At 44.8% G+C, this 23549-nt stretch overlaps 1 protein-coding gene across 7 annotated transcripts; it reads right to left on the bottom strand.

Moving 5' to 3' along the window:
• Window positions 1-561: 561 nt before the first annotated feature.
• Window positions 562-23008, bottom strand: ZNF343 (zinc finger protein 343). Of its 7 annotated transcripts, XM_070420046.1 has the most exons (6): window positions 22570-23008; window positions 17067-17331; window positions 16834-16892; window positions 12277-12403; window positions 7624-8697; window positions 569-651 (listed from the first exon to the last, which is right to left on the bottom strand). In XM_070420046.1, the coding sequence occupies exons 2-6, from the start codon at window positions 17107-17109 to the stop codon at window positions 629-631; spliced, it is 1326 nt and encodes a 441-aa protein (XP_070276147.1). In that variant the 5' UTR covers window positions 17110-17331; window positions 22570-23008; the 3' UTR covers window positions 569-628. The 7 variants fall into 7 exon arrangements, with proteins under 7 accessions (XP_070276149.1, XP_070276147.1, XP_070276142.1 ...); XM_070420048.1 differs by lacking the exon at window positions 7624-8697 and having other exon boundaries at window positions 562-651; window positions 22570-22994; XM_070420041.1 differs by lacking the exon at window positions 569-651 and having other exon boundaries at window positions 7132-8697.
• Window positions 23009-23549: the final 541 nt, after the last annotated feature.

Below are 23549 nucleotides of genomic sequence, written 5' to 3'. Positions count from 1 at the left end.
CTTTTCTTACTGAGTTGTTAAGAGTTCTTTATGTATTCTAGATATAAGTCCCACATCAGATATATGATTTATAAACATTTTCTCTAATTCTATGGATTGTCTTTTCACCTTAGTTTTTAATTTTGATAAAGTCCAATTTATCTATTATCTTTTTTGTTGTTGTTGTTGTTTTTCTTGCTCATGCTCTTGGTGGCGTATCTAAGAATCGTTGCCAGGTTCAAGATCATAAAGATTTGGTCCTATGCTTTCTTCTAAGAGTTTTATAGTTTTAGTTTCTTACATTTGGATCTTTGATACATTTTTAGTTAATCTGTATGTATAGCATACGGTAAGGGTTAAACTTTATTCTTTTGCAGGTAAATATCTAGTTGCTCCAACACCATTTGTCGAAAAACCTATTCTTTGCCCACTGACTGGACTTGGCACCCTTGTGGGAAATCAGTTGACCAAAGACACATGGTTTTACTTCTGACTTCTCAATTCTATTCCATTGATCTGTATGTCTATCCTTATGTCAGTACCGTTGCTTTGTACTAAGTTTTGAAATCAGAAAATGTGAGTCCTCCTAATTTGTTTTTCTTTCACAAGATTGTTTTGGCATTCCAGATCCCTTGTGATTTCACATAAATTATAGAATCAGCTTGTTGATATCTACAAATAAGAAAAAAGAGGTCATGAATTCCAGAGCATGGGGTTAAGTAGGCCATTCATTTGGCCTTTGATAAAATGTTCCCAAGGTTCAGTCTAGATCAGCAATTTTCAACCTTTTCCATCTCATGGCACACATAAACTAAAATTTCTTCGGCAAACAAAAAATGTATTTTTTTACCAATCTGACAAAAAAAATAGGTATATTTTTAATTCATTCACACTGGATAACTATTGTTCTGTTAGCTGTTGTCATTTTCTTATTGACAATCTAAGGGAAAAGAGGTCGGTGCCCCTGACTAAATAGTCAGGTATTGCATGTTTTAAAAATTCTTGTGGCACACTGATTGAAAATTGCTGGTCTAGATCAAGGATCAGCAAACTTTTTCTGTTGAGGGTCAGATAGTATTTTAGAGTTTATGGGCCATATGGTCTCTGATTCAATTACTCAACTCAACCATTGTAGCATGAAAGCAGCTATAAACAATACATAACAAATGTGTGGCTGTGTTACAGTAAAACTATTTATGGACACAGATATGTGTCACAAAACATTATTCTTCTTTTGATTATTTTCAGCTATTTAAAATGTAAAAATCATTCTTAGTTCGTAAGCCTTACAAAAACAGGCTAGAATCGGCCTTCAGGCTATAATTTGCTACCCCCTTGTCTAGACCATTAGATTTTTGTGTTTGGGTTCAGGTCCAGAGCCCCAGCTAGTATTAGTAATAACTTTGACTAGCATTGTTTCTTTGAATAAATGCCATCAAAAGTTCATGTGTTTGAACTACATACACAATTCAGATCTGTATTAGTTTGGGCAAAATGAGGAGACATAAACCACACAGTAATTGAAATAGGAAATCGAACATAAAGAATTATTATACAGCACTGGGCAGTATGGCTCAATTGGTTGGACCATCGTCCTATGCACTGAAAAGGTTGCTAGTTAGATTCCTGGTCAGGGCACATACCTAGTTTGCATGTTCAATCTCTGGTTGGGGTGTGTAGGGGGGCAACCAATATTTTTCTCATACACTGATGTTTCTTTCCTTCCTCTCTCTCTCTCTCTCTCTCTCTCTCTCTCTCTCTCTCTCTCTCTTTCTTCCCCTCTTTCTAAGATCAGTAGAACATATCCTTGGGTGAAGATTTTTAAAGTATATATTATACAAAGATAGGAGAGTAACTATAAATATTGAAAGAAAACTCAGCTGAGGTAGAGTTCTAAGGAAGGATGCACAGGGAAAGAGAGTTCCCTCCCCAAGACTGGGGATCAGCCCTCGCTGGAGGAGTGGTTGCAGCCCACTGATGGTAGAGAAGTGGGGGTAGGGGTGGGGGGTTGCACACGCCAGAGCTGGCAAGCAGGAATAACCGTCTGGAATGCAGGCCAGCCGAACGTGGTAGGCAGGTACACAGAGGGAGCTGGATGTGGACAGAGAACCAAGATGTTGATGTTAATACAAAACCTGGACCACGCAGTGTCTGCATCTGAAGAGCTGCATCAAACAAACCTATGAGCCACAAGCGAGCTGAGGCTGATGGGCAGATGAGCAAAGACAGTCAGAACACTGCTGTAGGCGCTGCCAGAAATGGAGACTGGAAAGCTGCAAGAACCTAGGCTACTTCAGTGCACAGCTTGAGCTGGGGCAGCTAAAGGTAACTGCCAGGACCCTGGTGTGCATGCACATAGAGCTGAAGAGAGGGTCTGGGGAGTAGCAACCAGGGAGGGGAGTTCTGGGCCTCAGCACATGATGAAAGTCTGGCTGCTTGCCAGAAAGCCAGTCCAGCCCTAGACTGTATGCCCATGGAGATGAAGAGAAGGTGCAAGAGCAGTGGTGACCTGTGCTGTTTGGGCTCCCAGCTAACCCACCATTGCCTGAGTGGAGAGCTGAAGAAAACAAAGGATGGCCAATCAGTGGAGAAAGCTGTTTCCTGCAGGCATTTAGCATGAAGAAACTGCGCCGGTCTGGTCAAGGAGTGGGGGGAAAGGGTACTCCCAGGACCCTGGTGAACTGAGCCAGGAAAGAACCTCCTTCCTTCCTAATTTGCTCCAGAGCCCACTACTGATAAACTTCATGCCAGCTGACAAAGGAAAAGGACTTCACGGGTCTGATCCGTTTTCAGAGATCAGGCTACAAGAGGTGAATTTAGAGCTGAGACAATATATTAATAAGTGGCACCATTCCACACACACACAAACATATTCTACCACATAGGTCAGCACAATGCAAGACTTAGATGGGGAAAGAGGATAGCCAGTTCAACCTACCCTCTAGTAAGCAAGCCATCAGTAAGACATCCCCTGAGGTCTCCCAGATTGGAGAGGGTGCAGGTCGGGCTGAGGGACGCCCCCCCCCCCCCCCACACCCACATGCACAAATTTCATGCACCGGGCCTCTAGTTCTTATGATAAGCACAGATAAGATGATATTGGCTTTCTGCTTGGATTCTTGGAGTGATGAGAACATTTATCTTTTGCAAATATTTCTCCTGTTGGAAAGCTGCAACACCAAGGACTTCCAAAACAAACCCTATGATGCCCGTCTTCTCTTTTAGTCCACATTACCATCGCCATAGTTGTCCTGTAAATTTTGTCTGGGCAATGGCAACACTTCTGACTTCCAAATTTATCCTAGTCTCAGTGCTGTCCTTCGTGCCTTCTCTTTCTCTTAATTTTTCTGTTTCCCTGTATTATCTCTTCCAGATTTTCACCCCTGTTCGGCAGAAAACCTGATCTGAAGTGTTTTCAGGCATACCTCCAATATTACCAAATTTACTTACACTAAGATTTTCACAGCTTGGGCCCCTCTCTCAAAAGACGAGTAAGCCTTGCCCTAGCCAGTCTGGCTCAGTGGATAGAGCATCGGCCTATGGACTGAAGGGTCCCAGGTTCGATTCTCGTCAAGGGCACATGCCTGGGTTATGGGCTCAGTCCCCAGTAGGGGGCATGCAGAAGGCAGTTGATCAATGATTCTCTCTCATCACTGATGTTTCTATCTCTCTCTTCCTCTCCCTTCCTCTCTGAATAAAAAATATATTTTTCAAAAAAGACAAGTAAGCCTCTGTTAATGGCAGTGTCTACTAGGCACAGGGAAAGGTACAGGCCTGCTTTCACTCCAGATCAGTGATGGCAAACCTTTTGAGCTCGGCGTGCCAGCATTTTGAAAAACCCTAACTTAACTCTGGTGCCGTGTCACATATAGAAATTTTTTATATTTGCAACCATAGTAAAACAAAGACTTATATTTTTGATATTTATTTTATATATTTAAATGCCATTTAACAAAGAAAAATCAACCAAAAATATGAGTTCGCGTGTCACCTCTGACACGCGTGTCATAGGTTCGCCTTCACTGCTCTAGATTATTGGAACAGACACTGCAAAGAGGCAGGTCAGATAAAAACTATTGTAAATGGCATTAAAATTCACATTAAGCTCTCTTCCTCCCTGACAAAAAAATAACCTAGATCCCAAAGGAAGTGAGGGGTCGGGAAAAGGGGAACAGATGGCCAGCAGCAGTGAGGATTCTGCAGAACCAACTCCTCCTTCAAGCTGGTGAGCAGGGTAAGCTGGGACGCGCCCTGTGGTCTGTCTACATCAGCAGCAGATGAGGGCGAAGCCTGTCCCCACGGCACCTGGCTTTGTGAGATTTTCCACTCCTCAGCTGGAGAAGGGGTGCTTATATCCTCTTTAGAACACTGGTGGATTGAACTCTAGGAATCTTGTTTCCTTTTTTGAGGATCCTAATGTCATGTTTCAACCTATGCCAAGTAATTTTCTTTAATTAAAGGTCAGTTGAGTGCTTGGCTATTCTCCAAAATGATGTCCAGATTAAAATTAATGAACAGGGTATACTCTTTTTTTAAAAGGAAGGTGCTGGTTTTCTTGTTTGCATTTTTCTCTCCCAATAGCAGGACATGGAGGAAGGGCCTTGGGCTCATCGGGAATGCAAACCCTAGAGATGACATAGCCATATACATTCTTCCCTCTGTGGCTTCTAGTGCTGACCAGAAGCTAAGAGTTGGTGTGATAGGGGTAGTTCTGGGAAAGGAACACTAGGGGAACACTCCCATGCGGACACCTTCCCCTCACCAGAGCTGACCCAGGACCCGCTGCAGAGCTGAGTGCACGGCTGAGGGAGTGAGCAGAGGCCTTGGAGCCAGTGACTCCTTCAGACTCTTCTACTGCCCCCTCCTTTGATGGGGTGTTAAAACCACTCTGTGCTTTTGCTTTTCAAAGCCTGATGTCCAATTTGTGACCTGGTAAACCCCAACTAAGCAAGCAAATTTGCTGGAGTCTAGGCAGACCCTCCTTCTAGAGTGAACGGTTATTGGCCCAGGACATAAAATCAGAGCCAGGGAGTGTAGAGTTGTCAAATTGAGCAATTTGGGCTCTGAGGGAGGGGGACTAGGAAAGGGTGTGGCCAAAGGGCCAGGTCCTTGGGCTGAAAAGACAATGGTGGTGTATGGCTAGGCTGTCTTGGACCAGTTAGTAAAAGGATGATGTGGGGTGTCATTAGCAAGACCCTTGGAGGGCTGTGGGGACATGGCCTTGAAGCTGTATTTAGGGGTTTTTAGACCTATGAGTAGCTAAGAGGCCCAAAGCATCCATTCATGACTGGAGAACAGGGCATGGTTAAAGGACCTGAGCTTAGACCAGCCGTGGGCAAACTACAGCCCGCGGGCCGGATCCGGCCCGTTTGAAATGAATAAAACTAAAAAAAAAAAGACCGTACCCTTTCATGTAATGATGTTTACTTTGAATTTATATTAGTTCACACAAACACTCCATCCATGCTTTTGTTCCGGCCCTCCGGTCCAGTTTAAGAACCCATTGTGGCCCTCGAGTCAAAAAGTTTGCCCACCCCTGGCTTAGACTATGTAAGGCTGCATAGGGAGTGTACTTACAGAATCCCTGAAAATGCAGGATGTGAACAGACCATTAAGGACCAGTGATGGTTTGATGGGGATGAGAAGGTTCAGCAGAGACCCGAGTAGAGATTAGAAAGGAGAAAACCCAGGGAAGGGAGCCTTCACAAAAGCCAAAGGGAGTGATCAGTTAGAAGAGGCAATCCAGGCCTTGGAGACCTGGGAAGTTCTCCCCTCGGCTGGCATGTTTCCAGAACCCCGATCATCCTCCCCACGCAAAGGCTCAGATAACCTCCGATCTATTTGGACTTATTTTTTCTCAAGGGCTGAATTCATGCAGGAAATCTAGGCTATGAGTGTGAATTCCTTTCCAGATGGACGAGAGACTAAGGTGTGCCGCTGGAGCTTATCATTTTACTATAACAAAAGGACAAAACATGGGAAGGAACTGGTGTGTGAAAATAAAGCAAGTTGTCGTTCTTAAGTTACTTAAGTAAAACTCTTTACTTTTTTACTCCATCTGATTACAAAAAGTGGGGGGAAACCATGTCTATTTAGTGGCTGGTGCCATCTTCACTCTCATACAGAGAATGGGGGGCGGGGGGCGGTGTCAAGACTTGTGAAACCCCTTCAAAGGTGAGGTAGTGGTTTGTGGTGTCATGAATGTCCTCTTAGTCTGTTGAGGAGGAGCATCCGGATAAGGCTTCACCCACAAACCCTGCCCACACAGATCTTCTCTCAGAGTGACCTCTGGTGCAAGACGAGGTGTAACTAATATAACTGATTGCTCAAGCATCTTACAGACTCCTCCCCTGCCTATATAAAGCTTCCCACAATATAGCTGTTCTCTGATGCATCCTGACATGCACTTTTCCTAAATCCATGCCCATTCTGCCCACACACAGTTTCTATGCAAACGCTGAGGTCTGTGAGGGGTGACTATGGCCACAACCATGTCCGCGCTCCTTGTACACGTAAGATGTCTTAGAGTGGAGTCCCTGGAGAGACAGTGAGATGGAGAATTAAGTGGTTTATTGGTGAATGAGGGCTGGACTGGGCAGAGGAAGAAGCTGACCTGCAATGTGTTCACAACTGAGATTTGATGGGCATCTCTCGATCCAGGATGGCCCTTTGGACACAACTGAGTCCAGGGTTGAGGTTTTGTCTCCCCATAGCAGTCAACCATTGGCCAGGAGCCAGCCCTTAGGAAGGTGCAGTTCCCTGTGGCTGAGAGCAGGTCCTAGGAAAGACTTCGTCTCTGCAGCATCAGCACCAATTATCAGGAGCTGCAGGGGTGTTGGTCCTAATGAGGTTATCTGGGCAGAGCTCCACATACCCCCACATAAGGATCTCTCTACGGCATGAGAAGAAGGCTGGCTGATCACTAGGGTTTTGCCCACAATCCCTACAAACACGCTGCTCCTCTCCGAGTGTGCCACCTTGTGCCTGCCATTGGATATTCGATAAACACTGACTTATTGCGACTGCCTCATCCACAGTCCCCGCACACACAACGCCTCCCACTTAAGTGTGGCTAGAGTTACCCACATTTAGGCTCCTCTGCTCAATGTGTCCTCAGTGCCTAATGAGAGTCAACACATCCCTGAAGGTACACTCACTCCACACACACAGACCCCAGGTGTCTCTCTGGTGTAAGATGAGATTTGACTGATTGCTGGGTCTTGTCCGTGATCCCTGGAAACATGCTTTTCGCCAAGTGTTTCCTCTGGTGTGTGATGAGATTGGACCTGTAGCTAAAGCTTCGCCCACAGTCCCTGCAAACATGCTTCTTCCCTGAGTGTGTCCCCTGGTGAATAACGAGGAATGACTTCTGGCTAAAGCTTCGACCACACTCACTGCACACGTAAGGCTTCTCCCCGGAGTGCGTCCTTTCATGTATGATGAGGTCCGACTTATAGAAAAAGCCTCGCCCACACTCCCTACATATATAAGGCTTCACGTCTGAGTGTGTCTTCTGGTGTCTGATGAGATTTGACTTGTAGCTAAAGCTTCGCCCACACTCCCTGCAAACATGCTTCTCTCCTGAGTGTGTCCCTTGGTGAATAAGGAGGAATGACTTCTGGGTAAAGCTTCGGCCACACTCACTGCACATGTAAGGCTTCTCTCCCGAGTGTGTCCTCTGGTGTTTTCTGAGGGTTGACTTATCACCAAATCCTCGTCCACACTCCAGGCACACAAAGGGTTTCTCCCCTGAGTGTGTCCTCTGGTGTCTGATGAAAGATGACTTCTCGCTGAAGCCATGCCCACACTCCTGACATATATAGGGCTTCTCTCCTGAATGAGTCCTCTGGTGTTTTCTGAGCGTGGACTTGTAAGCAAATCCCCGTCCACACTCCGGGCACACATAGGGCTTCTCCCCAGAGTGAATCCACTGATGTCTAATGAGGACTGAATTATTTCTAAAACTCTGCCCACACTCCCTGCACAAATAAGGCTTCTCTTCCGAATGGGTTTCTGTGTGTCTGTTCAGATTGGACTTCTTGCTAAAGCCTCGCCCACACTCCTTGCACACATACGGCTTCTCTCCTGAGTGTGTCCTCTGGTGATGAACAAGGATTGCCATCAGGCTAAAGCCTCGGCCACAGTCACCACACACATAAGGCTTCTCCATTGAGTGCGTCCGATGGTGTCTGTTGAGGTTTGACTTATTGTTAAAGCCTCGCCCACACTCCCTGCAAACATAGGGCTTCTCTTCTGAGAGGGTCACCGGGTTTACAGCAAAGTTTGATTTCAGACTACAGTCTAGTTCATGCTCGTTACAGCTGCCTATTCCGGATCTCAGGGTTCCTAACTCCGCTCCTCTGTCTGTTTGCACAGTGCGTACCCTCTGGGCTGGCTTGGGCTCTATTTCTACTACTGTGTTGCCTTCTCTAGGACTTGCTGATTGTCTTCGGAGTGGGCTGGGAACAGCACCTGAGGTTTCTCTCTCCTCTGTCCTCACAGACAAGGATCTGAAGCCACCTTCTCTCTCTTGACCTTTTGTGTTTTCACTCCAGCAGCTCTGAGAAGAAAATTTCTGCTCCTGATGCCCTGGGCCAGAATCCCCTGGATGGAAGTCACGTAAGTCCAAGAAGATCGGAAGCACATGTTGGCTGAGGAGAGGCTGATGGGAGAAGGCCAGAAGGCAAGAGGAACAGGAGTCTGTTTCTGGCTTTGATTCTGCCGGAGAAAGAGTGTTCAGTTAGAGAAGCCCTTAGTGGGCAGCTGGCTGTTCCGCCTTGTCTTAGGACAAAGAGTATCTTCCTGCCACACCTACTATTGATAATAAATGTACAACAAAATTCGTTTTCCACCAATAATTCCTCTATATTCCATTTCTAAACATTCCATTTTCTATTACAATCCAGTAAAACCACACCAGAAACATCCTCTGCATGTCACTCAGACTAGGAGCCTCTCAGATAAGCATTCTGCTTTGTAAACAGCTTCAATACTGTCAGCCATTTCTTTCTAGTAAATCATCTAAGCCATCGACACATTGATATGCTGTTCACAATTCTGTTGTACTTGCAGGTAACAGTCTCGATGACCGACATGAAAATCTCCTTCATGACTTTTCTTATCACAGAAAACAAAAAAACGGGTAAACATAAAAAGTCACTTGATCTGGAGGGCTTCCAAACACGGGAGTATGTACATGAAACAGGGGTTAAAGAGACTGCATATGAAATAAATCTGAATCTCAGGTTGTCCACCCACAAACACATACTTATTAGAAATTTTAAGTGCTGGGTTCTCTACTAAGTATTGTGGACTCTGCAGTGGACAAGGAATACATGATCCATGATTTTAGGATTTTGGCACCTTGTGCCCAAAACAATCCCATTACAATGACTGGCTAATGGGATTTGCTTAGGCCAATGGGAGATTGGTGAAAAGTCAGTGCTACTTTCAAACATATTTTTTTTTTAATATGTTTTTATTGATTTCAGAGAGGAAGGAAGAGGGAGAGAGAGATAGAAACATCAGCAATGAGAGATGTTTGATCGGCTGCCTCCTGCACGCCTCCTACTGAGGATCAAGCTAGCAACCCAGGCATGTGCTCTGACCAGGAATCAAACTGGTGACCTCCTGGTTCATAGGTCGGGACACTCAACAACTGAAACACCCAGAATGGGCTCAAACACATTTTAAGAGCCACAATGTGGTTTCTTTGTTCCATTTTTCTCCTCTTCTTTAAGAATCCCATGACCCAGACAAAGACTGGTTCTTTTGCCTGGATTGCAGAACCCCAATGGAGCTAAACTCCTACCTGAACTGTACATAAGAGGTATTATAAGAAGTGAACATTTGCTGAAGTTCTGTGTTGTTATCACAGCATTACCTAGCCTATACTAACTGAAATATCTCACCTATGAAAGCTTCCAAGAATATTTCAGGGGAAATTGGCCCACTTATTTCCAACAGTACCCTTGAAGAAGAGACATTGGAACACGAATATGTGAAGAATTACAGAACAAGAGATGAGTTTAGGAGGGAAAAGAGTATGACCTCAGTTTTTGATAAGTTTGAGAATAAACTTATATTCTTGTAACCAAACAGAAAAGCACAGGAGAGATAGTGACAGAGAAAATGGGTTCATCATATGTGATGAGTAAAATCATTAAAGTTCACAAATTGTTTAAGAGTTTGAATATAGATGACAAAAAAAAAAAAGCATGTGAATCCAAAGAAAAGCAAGAGAGAAAACCAAAAAGAGGTGTGTAAGAGGCTAGGGAACTGCAGAATACTGTGGTGTCGAACAAGACAAAGGAAACAATTTCAGGAAATCCAATTTTTCCTTATCGAGCCTAATTTGAACCAGGTCATTTCAACATTTTCCTCTGAACCCAACAATGTATTAACATAGAGAAAGAGAATAATATGATCAGAGAAAAATCAAAATCAAAATAAAATCTAGTTCAGTTGAATAGCTAAGGCCAAATCAAAACCAGAATGAAATGGATGAATCCAACTTAAATAGACAGAGCACAAACTAGATGGAACCAGATCAAAGCATATCAAAGAAGATGAAAATGGAACAAATAAAATCTGCTTAACTGACATCATGGAAAAAGCCAGGCCATTTGAGGAAACTCCTGAAGAAACTCCTGCCTGAAACTAGTTTGTGTTTCCAAAAATGTGACTCTCTCCAGATGCTTTATCTGGAAATATGGAAATATCCAGAACTGCATGATCCAGTATGGTAGCCACTAGCCATACATGTTTACTGAGCACCTGTAATGTGGCGAGTCTGAACTGAGATGTACTCTGAGCATAAAATACACACCAGATTTTGAACACTTAGTACAAAAAAGTAAAATAATTTTTATACTGATTACATGTTGAAATAATATTTTGATATATCGGGTTAATAAGTAAGATTATTAATTTTACCCATTTATGTCTACTTTTCTAAAGGTGGCTACTAGGAAATGTAAAATGATCCATGTGGCTCACATTATATTCCCACTACATAGCGCTGATCTAGAACAAAGGGGGGTCGGGGGGAACTACAGCCTAAAACCACCATCCTGCCCTCTGTTTTTGTACAGTCTACAAGCTAAGAATGGTTTTTAAATTTTTAAAGAGTTGAAAGCAAGTCAAAAGAGTAATAGTTCATGATATATAAAAATTACATGAAATTCAAAATTCAATGTCCACAAATAAAGTCTTCTTGGAACACAGTCATACTCATTTACACATCATCTGTGGCTACTTTAGCACTACTAGGGCAGAGGTGAGAAAGGTTAGACACCATATCACCCACAAAACCTAAAATAGTCACGATCTGGCTCTTTGTAGAAAAAGTGGCCAATCCCTGAAGCAGAGTAACATTGCAATCAAAAGCATTTATCAACCTAGACTTAAAGAATAAATGTATGTTTTTAAATAAAAGAAATAATCTGGCTTATGAAACTCAAAAGCCATACAAACTCTGACATTTAATTTCAACTTCTGTAGCAGAAGGCATTTCTCACCACTCTCCCCCTTGCTAACTGTGCTTCCAGTCTCAATTCCTTCTGCCCACAGGAATATCCCTTCCTTAAGGTCTTGGCACCAAATAAGTCTGCCCTGAAATGCCCTTGCCCTAGAGAGCCAGAGTTCTAACTCCCTCACCACTTTCTGTCTTTGGTCAAATGTTCCCTCCTCGCTGATTTCCATTAACTGATTTCAAAATTCAGCCAGCCACCCTGTCACACTCAATGCTCCTTTATCCTGCTTCATTTTGTTATTTTTTTTTTTTACTAGGTAGTGCTTATCCCTTTCTAACATAACAGCCCTGTATATCACTGGTTCTCAACCTGTGGGTCGAACAACCCTTTCACAGGGGTCGCCTAAGACCATCAGAAAACACATATATAATTACATGTTGTTTTTGTGATTAATCACCATGCTTTAATTATGTTCAATTTGTAACAATGAAAATACATCCTGCATATCAGATATTTACATGACGATTCATAACAGTAGCAAAATTACAGTTATGAAGTAGCAACGAAAATAATTTTATGATTGGGGGTCACCACAACACGAGGCACTGTATTAAAGGGTCGAGGCATTAGGAAGGTTGAGAACCACTGCTGTATATGAAGCTATTCGTTGTCTGTCACCATACACTAGAAAAAGCCCCCATGGGCAGGGGTTACTATTTCATTGACTAATGTGTTTGTTCTAAGTGTCTAGGACTTTTTCTGGCACAGGATAAGTGGCCCATAAATCTCTACTGAATTAATGAAGGAAAGACCATAGCCTCACCCAACGAAAGCAGGTTCCTGTAATTTTCCAGCATCACTTCTTTGTACAGGATCCTCTGCTTAGAGCTCAGGAGCTTCCATTCTGCCTGTGTGAAGACCACAGCCACGTCCCTGAATGTAACTGGTACCTATAAACAAGCAACAATTAATGGACAGCAAGTCACCGTCCATTTTCCCCGTGTGAGGAGTCTATCTAGTGGCCCTGGGGAGTCTTGATATGTAAGAGTTGGTCTAATTCTTTTCAGGGTACACAGTTCTCCATATCAAATTCTTCTAGCCATTACTATGGCTGTGTGTTAAAATCTGGGGATAGTGTCCGATTGGCATGGTTCAGTGGTTGAGCACTGACCTATGAACCAGGAGGTCACGGTTCATTCAATTCCCAGTCAGGGCATATACCCAGGTCATGGGCTCAATCCCCAGTGTAGTGCACGCAGCAGGCAGCTGATCAATGATTCTCTCATCATTGATGATTCATTCTCTCTCTCTCTCTCTCTCTCTCTCTCTCTCTCCTTTCCTCTCTGAAATCAATAAAAATATATATTTTTTAAAAATCTGAGGGTAGCGTAACTGAGGTATACAACACATTCCTGGCCCTTGAACACTTACGATTTTTTTGGACAAATGATTTGTGAATCAATTTGAAACATGAAGAATTCAGAAAAGTGACCTTGAGGATTCATTATGGAAGAATTCTGAGATGGAAGAGTTCAGCATGGGCTGGAAAACTCCCATTTAAAAGTAACTTTGTGCCCAGCCGAAGAGGCTCCGTTGGTTGGGCGTTGTGCAGTGCACCAAAAGGTTGCCAGTTCCATTCCCAGTCAGGGCACATGCCCGGATTACAGGCTCCATCTAGGAGGCATGCAGGAGGTAGCTCTCACATCAATTTTTCTCTCTCTCTCCCTCTCCCTTCCTCTCTCTAAAAAATTCAATTAAAAACATCTTCAAAAGGAACTCTGTGTCCAACAAACAACTCATAACCAGTAAGAGGAGAATAAATTTACAATCCAAGAGGAGATTATAATTTAACACAGAACTGAAAAGTTGTTTTCATTTTCCATATCAGGAAAATTTATTTACACTTTCTCTCATTCTCATATGAATGTATTCTTTCTTTCTCCCCATGCCTCTCTCCCTACCTATATAATTTTTTGTTGAATACTGGACATTTTAGTAAAAGTCTGTAGCAACTCTGGATACCAACCCTGCTCCCTCCCCAGGCGGCTGCTGTGGTCACTTGTTCATGTTTTCTGACTGGAGTGGACTAGTTCAAGAAAGGCTATTGTCCCTGAAACTGGCTTGTCAGCAGATGAAGCCTTGGACATGCACACCCTGACCCTCCCCCTCCAGAAATACAATCTTTTTAGCAGGATTCTCTTGTGTCTCTCCAGCCTGACTATATTGGTATCACACCCAGCTAGCCTCCACCAATAGCTAGCTGATTACTCTACTGTTTTCAACAACGTCTTAGGGAATAAATGGCTCCACTGTCTGACCCAATTAAAGTCAGGCCCTGTCCCTTTTACAGGGGTAAGTTTTTTTTAAATATATTTTTACTGATTTCAGAGATGAAGGGAGAGAGAGATAGAAAGATCAATGATCAGAGAGAATCACTGATGGGCTGCCTCCTGCACATCCCCCATTGGGGATCAAGCCCACAACCCAGGCATGTGCCCAGACCGGGAATCGAACCGTGACCTCCTGGTTCATAGGTCCACGCTCAACCACTGAGCCATGCCAGCTGGGCTACAGGGATAGTTTTAAGGCCAGTATTTGAGGCTCCAGCAGGGCTCTTCTCAGCTCTCTCTTTCCCTGGTTCTCTCCCTTAAACTTTTAGCTGATTTGCCATTTTGCTTGTTGCTATCATGGATCTTGAAGCTGCCTCTTAATTGCTCACCACAAAAATCTCCATTCTTCTCAAGAGCACTCTTAGGTTTCAACATCCTTATGCTCTGTTCCAAATAAAGCCAGTGCCCTTAAGGAGTGCTACACTGGCCTTTGTTCTTCCAACCTGCCTCTCCCCCTGGGCAGGGTCTCTGCACCAGTGCTTAGAGCTGGGAGCAGAATTGGCAGCCACTTCTCTCAGAGTGACATTCCTGCTCTAAGAGTGGTACCCTGGGGGATGGGGGGCCATGGGGGTGGAAGCTCCTTTCTTCTCAGCTTGCCTCTCCTGGCACAGAATCTCTGCCCTCTGAGGAAGGGGAGAAGGCAATAGGGTCCTTACTGATTCTTGACCCCCTAGGCCTGGGACAGAGCTTCTATCCCACCAACAGGGGCTGGTGGAGAAAGAAAACCCCAGACCGCTCTGCCCCTCCCCTGCAACACTGATCCGGAGGGAATGAGAACTGCTGGTGGCTTATCTCCCCAGGGAAAAGGTACAGTCCTAGACTGGGAACTGGGAGGAGAAAGAGCCCCACTGTCTTGCTGTACCCACTTGGAGTAGAGCTCCCATTATGGTGAGCTGAAGGGTGGGCAGACAAAGCAGATTGTGGGTGGGACAAGTGCCACAGATTTGCTGTTTTCACTGAGACTTAGATTTTCTCTTCTTTAAAAAAAAAAAAAAAAGTATCGATTTGAGAGAGAAACATTGATTAGTTGTTCTGCTTATTTATGCATTCATTGGTTCATTCTTGTATATGCCCTGACTGGGGATCGAACTGGAAACCTTGGCATATCGGGATGATGCGCGAACCAACTGAGCTACCCGGCCAGGGCTAAAACACAGATTTTCTTGATTAAATGTTTCTCCACTTGCTATCCGTCCTTAGGAGAATTTTTAGAGACTTTAAATGGTTGGGTTTAATGGTGGAGTTTTTTAAATCATTTCGGTTGTTTCACTGGGGAGAGTGTCTGTGGAGCTCCTCACACCAGCGTTCCAAAAGCGCTCACGTGTCCTGTGAGCTGACTGTCAATAAACTGTGAGCAGCTGCACATTGGTTTGGAAGCTTTAGGCTAGCAGTTATGTAACCATCTCAACTATTATTGTAAAAATTACTAATTATTGTCATCATTTCTTTTTTTCATACATTATTTTTCCAAAGAACTTGAATGCTCCTTGAAGATAAGGACAGTCTACTTATAAATCTATTAATTTGGCTTGTAGAATCGCACACGCACCATTCACATGAAAGAATACATCAAATTTAAAGGAAAGAAGATGGAAGAAGAAGTGGAGTAGGGGTGAAGCACCGTTAACTACGGAGAGCACTCTATATGAGTCATTCATCAAATAATCCAGGCCCATTTCCTAGGGCTGGAAAATATGCTCCCATGTTATTAGATGGGGATTTATGTCGCAGAAAGAGTCCAAAATACAACACACTGGAAGCTGCAGAGCTTGAGAGTCAGCGAAAACCAAGTTCAAATCCTGGCTCTACTATCAACTGATGGTATGGCTGTGCGCAAATCACAAACCCCTTTAAGCCATAGTTCCTCTCTCTGGAATAAATAGAATCACCACCACTACTACCCTCTTATCATTACAGTGGGGCCTTGACTTACGAGTTTAATTCATTCCGTGACAGAGCTCGTAACTCAAATTACTCGTATGTCAAATCAAAAAGTGAACGAGTGAGACACATGATGCTGGGCTGATGTGACGTTCGCTGCGCCAACTAGCAGTGGGGTATCTGAAGCTGGCTCGTAACCCAAATTTCAGCTCGCAACTCAAAGCAAAAAATCGGCCGAGAGACAGCTCGTATCTCGAAAAACTCGTTAGTCGGGACACTCGTAAGTCAAGGCCCCACTGTATTTTTAAAAATTATAGAGACATTGTTACAAAATGTCTGAAATTTGTCAAAAGTAATCCAGTGAGAGACATGAGAAGGGTAGAAATTAAACAAAACTGGCCATTGTGAATGACTATTGAAGCTATGTGATGGCACCTGAGGCCCTATTATTACTATGCTCTCTACTTCTATGTATGTTCAAAATTTCAATAGTAAAAAATGTCCAGTGCAAAAGATACTATTGTTAGGTAGTGTGGATGTAACGTGAAAGTTAATAGTACATTTACAATTTTTAATAATCTCAGTTTTTCAAAAAGATCTCTTATGTTGTCCTGGCCAGTGGCTCAGTTGGTTGGAGTGTCGTCTTGAACACCACAAGGTGGCAGATTCCATTCCCGGTCAGGGCACACACCCAGGCTACAGGTTCAGTCCCCAGTCGGGATATGTACAGGAGGCAACCAATCGATGTTTCTCTCTCACATCAGTATTTCTTCCTCTCTCTCTCTCTCTCTCTCTCTCTCTCTCTCTTTCCCTTTCTCTAAAAAAAAAATCTATGAGAAACATATCCTCAGGTAAAAATTTAAAGCAATTTTTTAAAATATATCTCTTATGCTTTAAAGTTTTCTGGACTCTAATTATTAATCTTGAAAATAAAATAAAGGGAAATAAAACACACAAATGCAGGAATCATTATAAAGTGACTTGTTGATTGCCTGTTCCCTTCCCAATAAAGAGAATACACAATGTGCCTATGCTCTGAAAAACGAGCCAGCATTTCATTTAAAAAAAAAAAAAAACAACAACTAAAAAAAACAGTAATCCAAGCTCACCAGGATTTCGGGCTTTCCCTCCGTTTTCTGGAGCCGGTCAGTATCATTAGAAGGCAAACCTCGGGGAAGAAAAAGCAGCTGTGAGAAAGCAGTTCCCATGATGCTCCCAGAGTAGCTCCTCTAAGCCTTGTGATGGGGGAAGCAGTCCCTTTACTCAGCTGAGGCCACTAGAGCTCAGCTGAACCCGGAGCCTTGCTCTCCCTCTTCATCTCCACACTCCCAACAACTCTCACCTTTTGCCTTATGACTCTGAGTCCATTTCTTCATGGTCTGCATAGCTTCCCTGCTCGCCAAAGGCAAACTCTCTTCCCTGTCCTGCCCTCCCCAGGCAGAGGGTCAGGCAATGTCAGGGCCTCAGAGTCAGCCCCGTGTTTGCCTTGGAATTCTACCAGAAGTCCAGCTAGAAGCCATTTCACCGCAAGATCGAGCTCCACTGCCTGAAGTGACTTCTCTGAACCTTACTTGTAAATGCCCATCTTGTTTCCATGAAGCCAGGACCTGTGGGATGGAGAAGAAGTTTGACGTTGCCAGGATCTTTAATGGAGGCCCTAAGCCCACGCCTTCTCACGGGGGTCCTGTCCTCTCACATCCTCCTCATTCAACAAATATGGAGTCTCAGTCCATGGGGGGCGTACCTTGGATTTTTTTCCCCAAAAAAATATATTTTTATTTATTTCAGAGAGATAGAAACATCAATGATGAGAGAGCATCATTGATCGGCTGCCTCCTGCACGCCTCCCACTGGGGCCAGAGCCCAGGCATGTGCCCTGCCCAGGAATCAGAACTGTGACCTCCTGGTTCACAGGTCGATGCTCAACCACAGAGCCATGCTGGCCGGGCTCCTTGGATTTTTTTTTACCTCATTCCTTTCCAGCTCTCAAGTCTGTTCCCTGCCACTCTCCCTTATGTAACAAAATTTACAATTCCCTCCCGCCCCCACACCTCAGATTCAAGCTCCATGTGTTCTATACAATCTCTGCCACTTGGAGCCTGAGTCAGAGAGAAGACATAGCATAATGCCTGTGGAATGTCTCCTTCCAGACCAATTGGGGCATTCAGAACTCCGCTCCTGACTGTTCTGAATGTGTTCCATCCCCTACATCCCAGTACTCTGAGAGGTGAGGGCAGGGGGGCGGGAGGGGACCGTGTCTAAACTAAGTCCTTCTTACTTTAGGTAGAGCTCCAAATCTCACAGTGACTCTGTACAGATACCCTCCCACACACACACCTTCTTTTCTGCACATGTATGCCACAAGGCCTCATCAGTGATGTGCATGGGTGTCTCCTGATGGGCCCAATCCGAAGTCCTCCACCCACGTGGTCCCAAGGAGGCAGGTGATGTTAGGAGCTATCCCACCTCCAGAAGCAACTCAGACACCCTGTCCAGAATCTCAGTCCAAGTGACTGCAGTTCTGCTGTTGCCAAGTTCCCTTCTGAGACTAGCTAGGGCTCCTCTAAGAAGCCCTTTTGATTCATCCCCTAACAACACAGGTAGAGATGGTCATTCATTCTTCTGTCCAATCTGGGCATCTCACCTTAATCACACCATCTTGCAATTTTTCTATGTCTATGACTCTCTTTACTAGAATTTGAGCTTCTTATAAGAAGAAACGCATCTCAGGGGTTTCACTACTCCTAGTGATTAGAATAAAACAGTCCTTTGTGGTAGATTTGATGATTGTTCCCAATTATTTGCTTCTCTCTAAAAGGACTGTACTTCCTGCCCGTGACATCAGGTCTTGCCTTAGACAATGAAAAGTGAGAGAAAGTGACATGCCACTTCTAAGCATTGCATGATTCAACCATCTCTCATGTTCTGAGAGCAGCATGTTTCCAAGAAGTGGCCTTCCTTCTACTATAAAAGGTCATGGTGCTGAGCCAACCTACAAAGGAGGAGGGATCAGACTAGGTTTAAGGTTAGATTGTGGGTCACTGAGATATGGGAGTCATGCGTTACTGGAGTACAACTTAGCCTAAGCTGATAAATATAGCCCTTTTCCTCCCACGAATGCTAGTATTTATAGTTAGTATTTATAAAACAGGTACTGTACAGAGTTCTATGAATCTTCACAACACAGCCAAGAGGTAGACACTTTTATCCTTCCCATCTCACAGAGGAGGAAACTAAGGCATAAGAGGTCCATTTACTTGTCTTAAGATCACACAGCGACCCAGTGTCAAAGCCAAGCCTAGAATCCAAAATTTTCATTCCAAAGCCCTTTTTCTTCACCACTCCCTAAAATAATGCCCAGTGAGCAAATACCTTTAGACGTTTATAGATATTATTTTAAAAATCAGGACATTATAAGTACAATCATTCTGCCTGTAAGAAGAGAAAGGAAAGAAAAGAAAAACTGGCAAAATCCTATTAAAGACAATCTAAAAATTTTATGTCCTAAGACCTTATCTTGGTAACTATTGGATTGGAAGCTTCAAAATACGGCCAAAAAGAAATGTAGGCCAAACTCCATTTTCGGCCAAGGTCCTACCAAACTGCTGCTAACCCTCAAGGAAATTATAACGTAAAAAAATTACAGTGGCTACTATGAAGAACATTCCAATTAGATTAAACCATTTAAAAGTGCACTTAAAAGCAAGGGCTTCCAAATCAGATATACAGAATGGGGGACTATAATGACTCGCCAGCATAATGATATGAGAGCTCTCTCTAAAAAATATATATATAAATATATAAATATACATATATGTATGTCTTTTTTTTTCAATTTACAAGTTTTTCCAGTTCAAAAGACTCATCATCGCCAGACTGGCATGGCTCAGTGGTTAAGTGTCGACGTATAAACCAGGAGGTCATGCTTTGATTCCTGGTCAGGGCATATCCTGGGTTTCAGGCTTGATCCCTAGTTGGGGTGTGTAGGAGGCAGCCAATCAATGATTCTCTCTCATTATTGATCTTCTATTTCTCTCTCTCTCCCATCCTCTCTGAAATCAAAAAAATATATATATATTTTTAAAAGATCCATCATCATCAACAGATCTTGACATGTAGAAACTTAGCTACTCAAACCAATAAGCCTTTTTATGGCTTCATCAAGAGTATAAAAAAGTGCAGCCCTGCCCTAGCTGGTTTGGCTCACTGGATAGAGCATTGGCCTGGAGACTGAAGGGTCCCAGGTTCGACTCCGGTCAAGCACATGTACCTTGGTTGCAGGCACATCCCCAGTAGGGGGTGTGCAGGAGGCAGCTGATCGATGCTTCTCTCTCATCAATGTTTCTAACTCTCTATCCCTCTCCCTTCCTCTCTGTAAAAAAAAAAAAAAATCAATAATATGTATTTTTTAAAAAGTGCAGCCCTCACAAGAACCAAAAAGCCTCAAATGGGACATTGCAGGACTCAAGATGTCAGAATGAGCAGAGGAAATTCACCCACGGTTTGGAGCAAAGAAAACACCCTAAGAACGTGAACAGTGTGTGGTGCCCACCTTAACGGGGCTGCCAGGAGCCCATTTTCTCTATGCAACCCTCTCTGGGCAGCACGGATATGAGAACGTGGGCCTGAGGTTAAAACAGGAACTGTGAACCTCAGGACTGTCTCTCAGCCCCAGATACCAGGCTAGAAATCGCCAAGTCTGAAATAAGGGGTGCTCCTCTTCCTTTAAAAAAAAGCCTCAGACCTGCCAGAGAAGGACGTAGACAGATTCTGGGGGCAGAGTCAACAATGGGCATCAGAACACAGCCTGCCCTGATCGGCTGCTGTGAAGTAAGGAATCTCTTTCGCACTGTGGGAGGAAGAAATGTCCCTCTGCCTTCCTAGGTCCGTCTGGCTGGCCTGATAATTAAATCTACAGGGGCAGATTCGATTAATAAGAGAAAATAACTGAATCTAATTACATACGGACATATGGAAACCCTGAATACAGGAGCGAGTCAGAGACACCCACACCCACACACGCACAGCTGAGGTTCAGAGACAGAAAGGAAAATGAGGTTCGTATGGCATTCTGAGCTCAGGATGAGGTAAGGGATCACGGGGCTTCAGAGGGAGGAAGGTCATTTGCAGTACAATAAAGAGCAGATGTTCAGGAATCACAGGTTTGCCCTGCTCCCTAGGTCATAAAAAGTTATTTCTGGTGATAACTCTGAAGAGACAAGTTCCCAAGTTTAAATTCTTTAAGGGAGAAGTAAAAGTTTCTTGTGAGCCCGCAGGGTCTCAACTGCCTTCACCTCAAAATAATTCACATGCCAAAGTAGCACATCTTAGGGGGACCTGTTTGAACCCTTCGGTGTCTATGGGCCTCAAGTTGTAATATCATTAGTAATATTTAACAATTACTAAAAACTCTTACTGTATACCAGGCTCTGTACAATTTTTACCTCCCAAAGGCCCCATGAGTTAGGTCTTGTGATAAACTGAGGCAGAGTTATGAATCTTGCTCATGTTGAAGAGCTAGAAAGTGCCTGGATTTGAGCTCTAGCGGTGGAGTCCCGTGTCCTTAGCCAGCTGTCAGTGGTAAGGTTAGTAGTAGCCAAGCCCTGTGGGGTGTGACTAGTCTCAAAGTGCATTCACACATAGGGTTGAGGAGGTGTAAAGATTAGCAGTGAATTAATAAATGCTGGATCTGGTGATAGGTTCATGGGGTTCACGTACTGGGCAGGTTTAAAATCTATCCTTACCAAAAAATAAAAATAAAATGAAAGTTTAAGTCCTGATATCTAGGCCTCACCAGATGCCAGAAGTGATTTGGATAGTCAGCCAACAGCCCTTCAGAAGTTCCCACCCTACCTACATTCTCTAAGCCCGAATCCAGAGGTTAATTCCCTAAACCCTAATCCAGAGGTTTGACCCCAACACATAAGAGAAAAGCAGACAAAGAGAGGGAGAATCAGTAAAACTGGCCACGGGCATTTACAGCCAAACCGGGATCTTTGCCACAAAGCAGAGCGAGCCCCTGCCTCGTGACAAGCCCCGGGACAACAGGTGCCCCTGAAGCAGTCTCATCCCCACTCAAAAAACTGCCTAAACGCAGGTCAAGGTCGGGTGGTACCCACCATCACCAGATGTCCGTCCTAGGCCCACACCTCCCCCACCCCTAAAGCCCCAGGACTCCAGACCCAAGACACTCCCCACGACCCCCTAGGGCCTAGGAGGTGTATTCTGCCCACAGGAAGCTCACCACCCACCGCCCCCCACAAACCTAAGCACTGCGGGTCCTGAGATTCCCCACCCCATCACTACTTGAGCCCACAGTCAGCCCCACCAAAGCAAGCAAACAAACAAAAACCCAATTCTTCATACTCACGACCCATCCTAGGTTCCCACAACCACTCGGACACGCAGGACCCAGGTAGGGGTTCCCTTGCTAGAAAGACTCGGGGAGCTATATGGCCGGATCCGCGCCCCAACCCCACCCCAGGGGATGCCTGGATGAACTCGTGTGCACGGCCCAAATAAACCCCGGGGTGCTCGACTGCAGCCGCCTCCCTCTTCGTTAGTTGTCTGGTCCAGAATAAATAATCCCACCTCCTTCAAAAGAGAAACCACAGTTCCAGCTCACCCGACCCAGCCGGAGACGGAAGGTCCCCTAGCGCGCAGCTCGGAGCGTCTCACCCCATTCCCCGCCCCCAAAGGCGCACCTGGGGCCGCGCCCCATTTCCAAAACGAAACCTCCCGGACTTGCGGCCACTCCTCCACCAGCCTCACTCCACCAGGTCCCTAACCCCGCGGGGCCCCGCTCCTCCTGCCAGCACCGCAAAGGGCCTCGGCGGTTCGCTCACCAGCGTCAGCGGGGTAGGTCCACCCAGCCCTGCGCCGATCAACGGCGCCAGCACAGCTCCCAGCATCCCCGCAGGCTCCGCCCCCAATGGCCGCCCGGGGAGAGGCTGCGGCCACGAGGTTAATTTACTGGACAATGTCTGTTGCAGTGACAGCCTATCCGTCTCTTTTATTAAGATGCCCACGCACAAAACAGGCAGTGATGGCCTCGGCCGGGTGCTCAGCGGGTTAGCGCGTCCTCTCACACGCCGAGGTTGCAGCTTCCATCCCGCGTCAGGGCACATACAAGAACCCACCAATGAAAAACAACAAAAAAAGAATCAACCCACAAATGCATAAGTAAGTGGAACAACAAACCGGCCTGAGGCAGGCCTCTCTCTAAAGTTAATTTGTTTAATAACCAAAAAATAACTAAGACAGGCAGTGATTCCGGAGTGAAGTCTGTTCCTTCTACTCATCCGCTGGAAAGACTACACTTCCCAGAAATCTCTACGGCAGCTTCTGCAGAAGGGTTCCGCACCCCGCCCCTCCGGGAGGTGAAGAGTTCCGTGCAATAGAGGCATTTCCGGTTGACGGTCTGGCTGGTGCAGAGTGCAGGCTGGGAGCCTTTTCTGCGCTTTGGCTTGTGTTTTTACTCCCAGGCCCAGCTAAATTCCCTGGGCTTACCGGTAAACTGCATAGTATGCACACCTCCTTTCATGAGCGCCATCTAAGTGTGGCTTCGTGCCACCCGCGCACCCCTGTGGGCAACCCCACTTTACTGGCAGGAGAAACAGGAAGGCAAAGCAGTAGCCCACTTTGGATGCTACATAGTGGGTATCCTCTTGTCCAAGTCCTCAAACTTAGTGACAAATTCTCATCCAGGTCCTGGAGGACAGAAGCCTCACTCACACAAGCTGAGCTTGGCTCTCTGGCCTATTATCTAGAATCTGGATATTTAAAAAATAAAAACAAAATTCAGCCTTAGCCGGTTTGGCTCAGT

This window comes from Myotis yumanensis, unplaced genomic scaffold (assembly GCF_028538775.1).
Source record: "Myotis yumanensis isolate MYYU_CA2020_CCGP unplaced genomic scaffold, mMyoYum1.0.hap1 SCAF_7, whole genome shotgun sequence".
In the NCBI taxonomy this organism is placed as follows: Eukaryota; Metazoa; Chordata; class Mammalia; order Chiroptera; family Vespertilionidae; genus Myotis; species Myotis yumanensis.
Note: the sequence above shows the minus strand (reverse complement) of the source record. Positions and strands in the feature narration are given on the sequence as shown.